The following is a 13582-nucleotide window of genomic DNA, read 5'->3' as shown; positions in this document are numbered from 1 at the left end:
AGTGTAGATTATTGATATATGACACAAACATCCTTTTTATTACGTTCATGTACTACCCAGATCGCGTTGTATCTTCAATAAACTGTATTGTCTCAGGTCCTTCTTCAGGATTGCAGCTCCAAATCATTACTGCTCTTTTTAACCCTGCAGGCACCAGACAAGTTGCCATCCTTTCTTCTCCAAACATAATTTGCCACCTCAGTTACCCCCTCTACACGATATTCGTCACTGAAGATAACCTACAAAAAATTTGTTAAAAAAAAGTAAAATTTTAAATTCGTAAAAAGGTCGAGAAAAAAAAATATGTTTAATCAATGGATCTCTCTTCAATAGTTCGAATTGTAACCCTCATGCAAGCTGACCCTTAAAAATCGCCAATGCCACATCACTCCTGTTAACTTTGGGTTTTGAACTGATGATCGCTGGGATCCTTAAAGTTCCGTGCATATGGTGATTGTAATTTTGGTAAAATTGATTCCTTATATATTCGTAACATGGGGAAAACCTGGAAATATATCCGATTTCTACTCTATTTTTCAAATTCATTAAAATTTCTTCTCCCGTTTAGTTACATCCTAGTATATTCTAATAAAAGCTGCAAGAGAGGACCCTAGAGATGGTTTGGTTACAATCATGCTATTGTCAATAAAATTACAGTAGATCAATATTTTTCCCAAATATTTACTGCACTCTAGGCAAATTTAGATTGGTATGGAATTACGTTCATAAACACGCCCAATCTGAAACTAGGTCCGGTGGTCCGGTCCGACATTAAATGAATGCGGACTTAGAATTCGCCAAATCTATTGTTTTCTAATATTCTGTGTAATAGAAAGTTTCAAGGTTTTCTGATTCTCAGAAAATCATATTCACATAACGTCAATATCTGACTGTCTATCTGCTACAACCATTTCTGAACAAGTTGGAATACCGGAAGCTTAGCGCTTGGGCTATAAAAGCTTGGTATTCATCTTATGTGACGTTTTTTCATTCGTATATAGCTAAAAGTTCAAAATATTCCTTCATACTTTTTCAAACTAAAATATATATGTACATATTACAGTCATAGATATTATGCTGCCTCTAAATAAATGAACTATAAGAACGAATACTGTGTATATACATGCACGCATATAATTTGATCGTACTTATATTTCCGATTTAAATATATACATTTCCAGTGCGTATATCGAATACCGCTGATACTAACCTACAAATTCAAATATCTATTTGAATTTTACAATACTCCAAGAGCCTCATTACCATATCCATATGCATACATATATACACATGGCTGTTTCGAGTGTCACGAGGGGACACAAATAAACACAAAAGGGAACAAGTCGGGAAACCGGAAGCTGGACGCCTCAGGTACGAAAGGTTTTGTGTATTTCTTAGTACGTAGCACGTAATATATCTATATATTATGTTAGAGTATCCCCTTTCGATATTGATATTGACATTCATAGTCTTAAATTTTCAAAGAACCAACAACTTTCACGTATTATAACTTTGTTAATTATAGTGCGATTTCCACCAAACTGTGGTGCTACGATGAACTTAAGGGGGGGGTTTCCAACCAATTATAAAAATATATAATAATATGGGTAGGTAGGTAGGTATCAGTGGCCGCTCCGAGGAGCCCAATTAGCGCTTTGGTGCGCCGTTTTGATGCCACAAAGTCCTAAGACCTTGACTATTGTCATGGGAGCAAGGAGACAGAGTCCAGCCGGCTCGGATCTTCAGAGCCAGCTCGTAGCATTCACGAAGGAAAGCAGCTCTCCGGTCCTGCAGCTAGAAATCTCTCTGAGGTCTCCAAAGAATGATTTACCCAGAGTCTACATTCTGACTCTAGCCAGAGCTGGGCAGTCGCAGAGAAAGTGCATGAGGGTTTCCCTTCCATCTCCGCAGCTTCGGCAATGCGAGTTGTAGGGTATGCCAAGCCTAGGGGCATGGTTCCCTGTGGGCCAGTGCCCCGTGCAGACCGCCGTAATCTTAAATGCATTTGCACCCGTCTAGCACAGGAGCTCTCGTGATCGGGCTATGTTATAAACGGGCCAAATTCTCCTTGACTTGGCACAGCTTGTAAGCCTTCAGCATCTCAGGCGCGCGGCTGCTAAGTAGTGAGAGTAGATTCCGCCCCCGACAGCCGCCAGCGGAACACCGGCTGTATTCGCCGAGGGACTGCCAAGAGCAGAACCAATCCGTCAGCCCGCTCATTCCCCTCTAAGTTCCTATGCCCGGGAACCCAGAGGAGAGTGACCTTGAGCGTGCCGCCCAGATGGTTGAGCGCGGTTCTGCACTGCCCCACCAGCCGGGAAGATGTCGTCGTTGAGTACAAGGCCTATAGTAATATACTATTATTAACTTTATTTGAAAAGATATCGGTATGGAAGGTATTTCGGAGCCCAGACACCATATAGTTTCAGCCTCCTGATTTTTTTGGGTACTTTCTGAGAATGGCCTCCTTAAAGAAATGATCACTTTCAACCCCCCGCACTCCCCACCTTTCCAACAAATATCAAAACTAACACCGGCTTCAAAAACTACTTACCGCGGCCTTTAATTTGATACCCCTCATGACTATATTTTATGGAAAAAATTGTTACACCCCCTTTTGCATGTAAATTCAACGTGAAAGGATGTAACTTACTGTATGCGTGTTCATTCACAGTTCCCACCTTTGTACTAAATTTGGTGTCAATCGTTATAACCGTCTCCGAGAAAAATGCGTGTGACAGACAGACAGACAGACAGTAAACCGATTTTAGTAAGGTTTTGTTTACACAAAACCTTACAAAAGATGTTCCCATTCGTGCCCCATTCATATGACCTCACTTTGTTGTGATATTGGCGAATTGATATATGAATGATGACGACGCCATACACGTTTTAGAATGCACTAAATTCAAATAAAATGGAAAACTTTCACCTTTTATAATTTTGTCAATAATAGTTGGATTTGCTTCAAATTTCCCAAAATTATGCCTTATATTATCCCTTATACCAGTACCATTTGTACTTCTATTATAGAATAAACTGCAAGGGGTTTTCGGGTAAATTTCTAAAATACGGTAATATATCATTATTAACTTTATCTGAGGAAATATTGGCACGGGATATACTTTAAGGCCTAGATTTCTTATAGATTCATCATTGTGAGTTTTCAGCTGGATTGTTTCTGAGAACGAGACTTGTTTCACTTTTTCAGACTTACATTTTGCGTCCTGACACCTCTATGTTCCTCCTAGTATCAATCCTTTGATATCCCACATGGCCATGTTCTGTGAAAAAAATGTTTACATCCTCCGTCTTTGACATATGTATATTGGGAGCTTTCTTAAACTCAACAGAAAATGGCGCCCCTGACTATATGTGAAGGGGCTCACATAACACAACAAATTTCCGTGACAACAGCCTCAGTCGTTTCTGAGTAAATGGAGTATGACAGACATTCAGACAGACAAATGGGCATTGAATCGATTTTAAACAAGTTTTGTTTCACACAAACCCTTAAAAACAACACCAGTAATTACGCAATATTGTAAAGTTTACTAGTTGTAGTTTTGTTTAACTAACGTTACAATAATCGAATCAAATGTTGCAATAAGTGTTCAAAAACAAACTATTTGAATTTCAGTTATTGAAGATGGCGATTCAGCTGAAGACCGGGAAGCACGTTCACTTCTTAACAAATTTCTCGGTGCAAGCGTACTAATGAGCGGTGTAGAATCAATGGTGCCAAAAGAGGTCATTACACGACAAGTGGTCGACTCCCCCGGCAAACACGAGGTAAGAGACTAATTAATTTTGCGGTAAAAAAATAATAAACAAAAATAGACTATGTCGTCTTGAAATTGAACAAAAATGACACCCAGTCAGATGGACAAAACAGAGATCATGACGTGAGACTCAAATCGCGCCTATATGTCATATATTATCTATAAAAATAGATGCTTCTGTGAAATTATATTTTCAAGGACAATCGAGAAGCTTTGTTTTTTCTGAAAATCTTTCCGCACGCGCATTTTTTGCGTCATTGATGGTTATGGGAATCTCCATGCAATTCGATTCGGACATTTTTCTAGTGAACAACACAATTGTATTAAAACTAGCGAAGCTTATCTCCATGTGCCACTATTATTGATTAAATTAAATTAAACTTTTTACGCAGAAGTCCTAATCCAGATTTAAAAAATGGATTATTTCGTCACCTTGCATTAATGTAATAATACAGGGTGCGGCAGCATAACTTCCTTTTTTCAAAACTCAATAAAAACTATTGTATGTATCGGAAAATATTTATTTATTTTTTATAATGTAGGTACATGTCTCAAGTTTTTATTTACATTGTTTTGAAGATCAAATCTGTTAGGTGACGTCCCCCATTCTCCATACATTGCGTAAACCGATTTCTGGCGTTTGTCATGACTCTTGTTAGCATAGCAGGTGTTATGTTGGCAATTTCTTCTTGGATGTTGGTCTTCAAATCTTGTAGAGTTCTTGGACGGTTCACATAAACACGGGATTTCAAAAAACCCCATAGAAAAAAATCACAAGGGGACAGATCGGGAGAGCGTGCCGCCCATTCCAAATCGCCTCTAATTGAGATAAGGCGCTCTGGAAAGTGTTCCCTCAAAACAGCCATCGATGCTCTTGAAGAGTGTGCTCTTGCACCGTCTTGTTGGAACCAAGTGTCCCCCAAATCCAAATTTTCTAGCCGTGGGAAAAAAAATTCTGTAGTATGTTTACATACCGGTCCGAATTCACTGTCACTGTAACCTCATTTTCCTCAAAAAACCAGGGACCAATAATTCCAGCTGAGGAAATTGCACACCACACTGTGACTTTGGGTGAATGCAAAGGCTTTTGATGCAATTCTCGAGGGTTGGTGTTAGCCCAGTAGCGCATGTTTTGTTTGTTAACCAACCGACACAAATGAATATGGGCTTCATCGCTAAAAAAAAACAATAGCACCCGCAGGAACGACATCAAGAAGAAGCTCACACGCGTTCATCCGAGAATTGAAGTCACGTTCTGAAAGTTCCTGCACTATCGCCATCTTATAGGGATGAAAATGAAGATCATCACGAAGAATTCTTCTCACAGAACGATCAGATAGTCCAAGGGCAGATGCGTGTTTGCGCGCAGAACGCCGTGGCGATCACAACATTGAAGCTCTCTCTGCTTCAATGTTCTCAAGTGATCTAACGGGCCGAGGGACTCCAGTTCTTCCTTTTGTCGCACTTGCAGTTTGTCTGAATGTAATGACCCATGTAACACTTGATTTGCGTTCTGGGACGGGAACCAACGGGGCTAAATTAAAACGATTCCAATATGCCCGCTGTGTTGCAATACACGAACATCCGCTTGAAAAGTAAACCTCAACGGCAAAGGCACGCTCCTCACTATTCCAACGCATGATGGCGACTGAACCGTGTCGGGACAAAACTTTGCAGTATCCCCTCTTGAACGAGACCACTAGCGCTCCGATATGACATCAACTAACTGAGTGGCGCGCATTTTAAAAAAGGAAGTTATGCTGCCGCACCCTGTATAAAACAAAAAGTAAAGGGGTCAGTAATGCCTTTCAGTAGGCACCTGGGAATTTTCCTGTCGTGCATGCGCTCTACATGACCTGCCTACTGAAACTGTGGATTATGACTTCTGGTTCGTCGTATAATAGGTATAACTCAAAACAACGCACGATCGTGCCAGGACACTTCTTTCATCCGTATACACCACTATTTAGGATGTTTTATACAGTATCATATCATTTAGATACACTGGCATCTCCAGGATTATGGACTCCAGAGCAATCATAACCAATGTTGGGCTGGGCCATCGCCTTGATTGATTGCGGAATTTGTGCTGCGACATCTTGCTTGTTGCTTTATATCTTTTCTTGAGCAACTCATTGCATTTCTGATGAGTCTAATCTTTTGCTAGAATTCCAAATTCAGACAATATTTGTTACTGTACCGAGCGATTGATGCCGTTGTCTGAAGTCAATGAAAAGTTCGTGAAAATCAATGTTATACTCGTACTTCTCCAGCTATCTACTTTACTGAGAATAAAGAATCGTTGACTTTCTATAATGAAATTCTGCGTGGTATACGTCAATAATAATCTTCTGATTATTTCTGACAGCGTATAACAACAATATTCGTCTGTAGTTCTCGCAGCAGAGTGTGTGAGCTTTTCTTAAAATAGGGAGGATAACACTTTTGAGCCGATTTTAAAGCATAGCTTCATTAGACGAAAGAGCATTTATGAAATATTCCGGTATTCCATTCACACTTGGCGTTTTGTTGTTTTAAGTACATCCGGATTCCATCCTCATTGCTTATATCTTGGAGACTGAAAAATTGGAAAATTTAGTTTTCACTTCAAGTGCACTAATTCTTTCATTGCCCCGTGAGGCTTAAGAATACACTCTAGCTCTTCTCTGCTTGTCGTAAGAGGTGACTAAAAGGGATACAAATTTGTGGGCTAGCAGCCTCCAAATTCTGAAACTTTATAACTATCGAAACATCAAAAACACCTCGGATAAGAACTGAACATTTGGCTGTCGGAAACGGACCATGATTGGTTTCTCCAATGTGTGCACGCTCCTCGAGGATGGTAGCGAGGGTCCTCAGAGTGCTCGCCATCTCCAACTTGAGCAGGTATTCCAGCGATATAAACTGGACCTTCTGGGCCTAATCGAAGTAAGGTGGAGAGCACTCCTCTCCCACTTGCCACACAAATGGCAATGTGCTTTTCTACTCTTGAAAGTTAAGTGGTAGCAGATGCGAATCCAGTATTGAGTTGCTTCCGGCGGCTACCGCAAGGCGCCGGTTTCTGACAGGCTTCTAACCGCAAGATTCTGGCCCAGGGTTAAGAGCATCACAATTTTACAATGCTAAACACCAAGGACGACTTTCCATGTAGTTTAGAAGGATGCTTCCTACGGGCAATGAAACGCAGTTTAAGGGAGGCTAACCAAAGGTCATATTATGATCGTGATTGATGATCTAAATGCCAAGGTGGGATCTGGCACCACTCTGCTTGGACACATTATGGGGAAACACGGTCTTGGCGACCGCAACGCGAATGGTGGGAGGTTCGTAGATTTCTGCAGCTTCCACCCCCTCTTCATTGGTGGCACATTGTTCGAGCACAGAGCCTGCCCAACTAACCTTGGGTTTCAATTAGCCAACGCCGTGTGTGCAATCAGATCGAGCACTTCGCGATCAGCAATAGGTTTATGCGTTATCTCTTGGATGTGCGCAACAATAGAGGATGTGACATCGGCTTCGAAAGTAATCACTATCTGATGGTCGTTTACCCTCGCTTGCGTGTTGTGTCCGTCACTTCCCGCAGGGTTGAGCAACTGGGACCATCTAAGTTCAATATCGACCGTTTGTATGATCCAGCTGTCGCTCGACAGTGGGAGAGTTACCTTGCTGGCCGGACGGCAGATATACTGAGTAACCCGTCTGAAAATATCGATGAGCATTGGGCCGTCATCAAAAATGCTGGTCCCACGGGTGCTGCTCAGTCGTCGGTCACGTCCCGAGGGTGATGCCCAGCGAAATCTCGCCGTGACAAGAGAGGGTATATGCGTGCTTTCTGCCGTTGAAAAGATATTAGCTAAAATAATACTGTAACGCATCACACAATATCTCGAGGTCTTGATCGACAGAGAGAAAAAGGGTTTTCGCTTCGAATTCTCCTGCATTGCCCACTTAAACACCCTACGGTTCATTTTGGACCAATGCGCAGACTTTAGATCTTCGCTCTTCATCGACTAAAAGAAGCCTTTCGATAGCGTGAACAGGGAGTGTATCTACGCAAGAGGGGCATTCCGGAGAACCTAAAAGTTATTATCAGAGCGACATATGATGGCACAAAATGTCACGTACTGCACCGAGGTAAAATCTCGGAAGATTTTGAGGTCACAAATGGAGTTCGTTAGGGTTGCATTCTGTTACCGATTTATTTGCTCTCTCACCGGGTTATGGACCTTGGCCAAATGGTACTGGATTTAGAAAGAGAGGCAAGTAAAGTTGGACGGAAGATAAATACCAACAAAACCAAGGTTATCAGGGGAGGAGGGGGTCGTAGCACTCTCCCTATCTACATTAATAGGCAGTGCATCGAAGACGCCAATCAATTTGTATATCTAAGAAGCGTGGTTTCTGCCGACGGCGGCGCCGAACTAGATGATGCCCGACACCTTGACAGGGAATGCAGTTATCTCAACACCAAGATCAAGCTGAGACTGTTCTGTGCTAACGTTCTTTCTGGGTTGCTATCTGGGAATAGCACATGGAAAGTGACCTCCACTGTTACTCAAAAACTCTAAACTGTAGTGAACTCCTGTGTGCGTGGTATCATCGGAGTACAATGGACTGATACTATCAGAAACCCAGAAGCTGATCGGCACACCAGCCTAGAATCTGATACGTAATGTAATCGAAAGCCGGAAGTGACAGTGGGTGGATCACACATTAATGAGCGACAATTGCATTGCGAAATACGCCATGCAATGGTTACCACAAGATGGCCGCCATGTGGGTCGCCCAAGAGCACTTGGCGCAGAACTGTAGAGAAGAAGTGCAGACGGCCTCTAAGGAAGTCGTGGGGATGCAGGAGTGCATTCTAGGCAACCCGAAACGATAACTTGTGGCTATTCGCTACCAAGGGACAACCATATAGAATACAGTATTCAAAAATAAAAAATGAAATATTCGCGGGTGAAAGAAGCTTAAAGTGGACTTGCAATTTTGACTTGTCAACCTATTGCAATATATCCTGAATAGTCTCACTTTGGTTCATCAATCAAACTAAGACCAGAAAATTGAGAGTTTGACGTATTTCCAAGCGATCAATATTTGAAATTGCCGATATGGAAATTTTGGATAAGGAAATGAAAAATGATGATGAAATTATTTTTTGTAAATTTTGTCAGTTATTTCGAGAACTCATTTATGAAATCGATAAACTGTTTAGAACCGGTGGTAAAAAGCGACTAGCACATATTATATAAAGTTGATAAAGATGGACAAAGCGCAAAAAAGGAGAAAGGCGAATACCTTCAAGAGCTAGAAATAACTGGTAAAAGAGTTTCAGAGAATCTGAAGATGATGATATTATAGTTTTTATGAAGCAGATTTTTACTTTTTTGATTTTTAGTAATAATTTTTTTAATGGACATAAATACTTGATAAAAACAAAAAGGTTTATATAAATAAGTAAATTAGTTTTATTTCCTCCAATTTTTTGGAGTTATAAGTTGGGGTTTGGTGGTAGGATTAGGGTACTGAAAGTAGAACTAAACTGTTCCGTCCAGTTGAAACCCTCGCTTTCTCAATGCAAACTTATTTAGAAAAAACTGGAAAAAAGCTTTTTACGCGCATAATTGACTGTAGATTTTTTTGAGGAAAGGACCCTATTAAAAAACTATGAAAAAACAGTACCTCATTGTATATGACTCATATCTTAATAATAAAATAAGGAAATTGCATTTGCGCTTCGAATGTAGTAAACCACTATCTTTTACATCCCACATGGGCGTGCTGCATATATAGCCAATGACACTTTCTATCCAAATCTATTCAATTTAAAAATAATCTGTTCTGAACTCGAATGTAGTGAGACTGACTGACCATGATTCATTCTACGCGGCTGCTGTAAAGATTGAAACTACGTTCGACTTCAGATTCAATGTCGCCCAAGATAAGGTCAACACTACTTCTGGTTGACAAAGCTTCATGCCTTCTGAGTGTGAGCTCCTGCTGATGTTGCACATATGATAAAGTCGTAGATAAATGATAAACATTGGCATTCGAATAAATAAAACTTTTGTTTTCGATAGTTGAAAAATTTGGCAACGACCGCGGTCTTTTTAAGGAACGACATTAGCGTCTCTGAATTATTTCCAATAAAGCGCGTGGCAAAATAAACGACGTCTGCTGGTTTTTCATAGGGTTTTGTAAGAAACTTGCCTCTTCCTCAATATCTTTTCCCGAAAATCGCATGAACTAAACATCTCTCTCTAAGTTGATTTATGAGGGTGCCAGACTGAAAGCAATCTGAATTGAATTTGAAGTAATATAAAATAACTAATGAAGAGAACGTTAGACAGCTGATATCCGTTTGATATCAGGAGGGTTCAGTTAATGGTTTGTCCTTGTAATTTAAATTTACGAATACGAGTAGTAAGTAAGAACTAACAGCAATTACTAGTAGTATTTATAAACCAAAGTCGTGATCAGGAAAGTTTTTATTTAGTTAACAAGTATTTAGCGCCTTTTATATGGCGAACAATTTTTAAGGGGGCACCAAGTGTTACGTACAAATTAAACCATCGTGCGCCAATATATTCAACAATTCCAATTAGTTTACTGTCTGTCGGTCACACGCATTTTTCTCAAAAATAGCCACATCGATTAAAATGAAATTCGGCGGACATATCAAAATTATGAAATCTCATGCATACAGTGAGTGACATAAAATCGCATAAAGTTAAAAGAGGCGCTCCCCATGCATGCAAGGGAGAGAGCTAAATTTTTTTCTCCTAATATACCCGCCAACGATATCAAATGAACGGTCTCAATTAATACTTTCATAAGCTGATTTTAGTTTCGACGATAATGTGCTTATATGACATCTAGACCCCAAAATACATCCCAATCCGATATTTGCTCAAATAAACTACATAATAGTATATTACCAGCTTTTTGAAATTGACGGGAAAATTCTCCTTTTTGTCGGAGGATGGTATCGCACATAATACTGGAAAGTTTCCGGCTACGAATGAAATTCTAGGTTCCATATATGAAAAAGCTACTCTTTCCAACGTTTGTAAATTTTGGAATTTCACCGTTCCGTCATCGGCGGAAAACTGTTCGAGCGCAAACCTTACCATAAGGTCGGTTGGGTTTTGACTGCTACTTCCACTCATTCGTAAAAATTCAGAATCGGAAATTTATCCTAGTGACTGGAAGAAAGGGGTGATCTTTTAGATTTCAGAAAAAAAGAACCGGTATTGAGTGTGACAAGTAAGGGGCAATTTGCGTGCTTACTGCTGTCCCAAAGATATTAACTAAAATCTTGCTGGAAAGTATCAAAGGACACCTCGAAAACTTGATCGACAGAACACACGCTGCTCCACCATCGACCGAATCAACAACCGATCATTGTGGAATAGTGTACAGACCTTAGATCGCCGCTCCACCTTTTCCTCATCAGTTTCGAGTAGCTTTCGTTAGCGTGAACAAAAAATGCTTTAGACAGGGAAGGCAAAGTGACCGCCATTGTTACTCAGAAGATCCCAGCTTTCATCAGTTAGATCGCTCAGTTGGGGGCAGGTCACTGTCATTGACAGTGATAGTGCCTCTTTTATTAGGATCGGTCGTCAAAAATTCTGTTTTATAAGATTCTTTTATCTTAAACGTGTTGCATGAGGCGATCATTTCACTTTTGGACAAGTTGCTGGAGATCAGCTTCGTTTTTTCTTCTCACCATCAAATGTAAGAAAATGAGACAATCATTTGATAAAACATGGGTTGACAAGCACAAGGTTGTGATTGTGCGCAAAATCGACTATACGACCCTTTTCTCTCTATGGCACATGTTGCCCTCCGTCTTTTCAACAACATGACCGCTAAGATTGCCCACAATGGCGATATATGTACTGATGTCGGCAGGCATATTACATGATTGTGTCAAGTAATTGCCAGAAGGCATTTTTCTCGTCATAGGGTCGAGCTATGTGTGGAGCTTATGCAGAGAAGAAATAAATCGTGCGATCAGTTGATATAATAGAGAGATTGATCAGCAGGTCATCAAATCCCTCGACTTCTTCAATGGCATCACGAAAACTCTCTGAGATGGTTCACACCATATTGCGTACGTGGGCTACCAAGATAGAGAAGTTTATAAACTGCATCAACCGCTCGTCAGTCACTCAAGTTACCATCCTTTGCATCGCATACACTTCAGCCTGAAAGGCCGTTTCATATTAACTCCGGAGAAAAGTCTAATTCTGATTACCATTCAAAACGTAGACTCCTGGTCCAAAACCCTGTTCTTTCTTTAAGCCATTGGTGTAATAAACCCCAGTATATCCTACCACCTTCTTCTGGTTCGTCGCAGTTTTCTCTACGTTTCAGGACAACTGCATATCTTTTACCAATGGTTGGAGATCCGAGCATCGATTTCGATGTTCAGACCAATCTTGGCGAGTGAATTCTCGTTAACACGAACTACGTAACCATACCATCGAAGACGCCTCTCTCGCAGCTTTTTCACGATCGATGCAACCCTTTATCGATCGCGGATATCCTCATTTTGGATGTCATCAACGCGTAACAGGCTACTAACCCAACGTAATATCTTCATTTTCGCATCTTCAATCATCTTTTATAATCGATCAACACGGTCAGAACCATAGAGAGCGACAGGGCGGAAGACATTGCGGTAAATTTTAGATTTAAGACGTTCGTTGATATGTCGATTACAAAGCCTAAGTCGTTCTGTCTCCCTGCGCAGCCCATAAAATAATGCGTCGGGTGACATCCAGTTCGGTGCTACCTTCGGTGAAAACCACGCTTCCTAGGTATGCAAGTTGATAGATGGTTTCGATGATCCGTTCATTAGTTCAGATAGAGAGAGTGCCATTACCGCCCCCCCCCCCCCCTCCCTCCTGAGAAACCCTCCGAAATTTTACATCACATGACATTTTCTCCCATCATATGTTGCTCTGATAATAGCTGTTAATTTCTCCGGAATGTCCCTCTTGCATAGAGCACACCATACACACTCCCTGTTCACTTTTAACTTTCTCGAAATCGATGAAGACTAGGGGAAGTAAGGCTCTGAATTCAGCGTACTGTTCCGCCATGATTCGTAGGTTGTTGGACTATCGGAAGATCTGCGGTATGTTTCGCTTCTCTGGCCAACGCATTAACAAATTCCCCTTTCCGCACTGGTCAAACAGGAAGAATAAGGATAGGAGAATACAACTTTGAGACCGTTGATAAATTCTCTTATCTAGGGTCGAAAATCACAATCGATAACAGCTACGATGAGGAAATTCGCGCACGGTTGTTGTCAGCCAACAGAGCCTATTTCAGCTTACAAAAACTGTTTCGCTCGGAACCAAAGCTTTTACTGTACAAGACTATGATCTTGCCAGTCCTCATTTATTCCTCGGAGACTTGGGTTCTTAGCGAGAAAAATTGCGAACTCTTGGCCGCGTTCGAGAAAAGAATCCTCCGAAAAATGTCCGGCCCCCTACATGAGGATGGACGATTCCGTAGCCTACACAATGACGAAATCTATGAGCGATACCATGACCGTCAGGTTGTGGATAAAATTCGGCTTGATAGGTTACGATGGGTGGGTCACTTAAGGGTGGGTCTATAAGGGCAATATCTATGGTAGAAAAAGAAGACGAGGCAGACCCTGCCTAAGATGGAGCGATGGCGTAGACCAGGACGACAGACAGCTTTTAGGGATATCGAATTGGTGGACGTTAGCGCAAAACCGGGATGTCTGGAGTTCCTTATTAAGGCAAGCCTAGACCGAATAC

General features: G+C 41.1%; 1 protein-coding gene across 6 annotated transcripts in view; it reads left to right on the top strand.

Annotated features, from left to right (window-relative positions):
- Positions 1-13582, top strand: part of LOC119656541 (serine/arginine repetitive matrix protein 2) — a 134501-nt gene that overhangs the window by 76176 nt on the left and 44743 nt on the right. For all 6 annotated transcript variants that reach the window (XM_038062890.1, XM_038062892.1, XM_038062887.1 and 3 more), the window contains exon 8: positions 3641-3792. In XM_038062890.1, coding sequence (XP_037918818.1) covers positions 3641-3792 — 152 coding nt within the window. The remainder of the gene's footprint in view (positions 1-3640; positions 3793-13582) is intronic.

The sequence above is a fragment of the Hermetia illucens genome, chromosome 5 (assembly GCF_905115235.1).
Source record: "Hermetia illucens chromosome 5, iHerIll2.2.curated.20191125, whole genome shotgun sequence".
Lineage (NCBI taxonomy): Eukaryota > Metazoa > Arthropoda > Insecta > Diptera > Stratiomyidae > Hermetia > Hermetia illucens.
The sequence above is the reverse complement of the archived record's forward strand: the minus strand, read 5'-3'. Positions and strand labels throughout refer to the sequence as shown.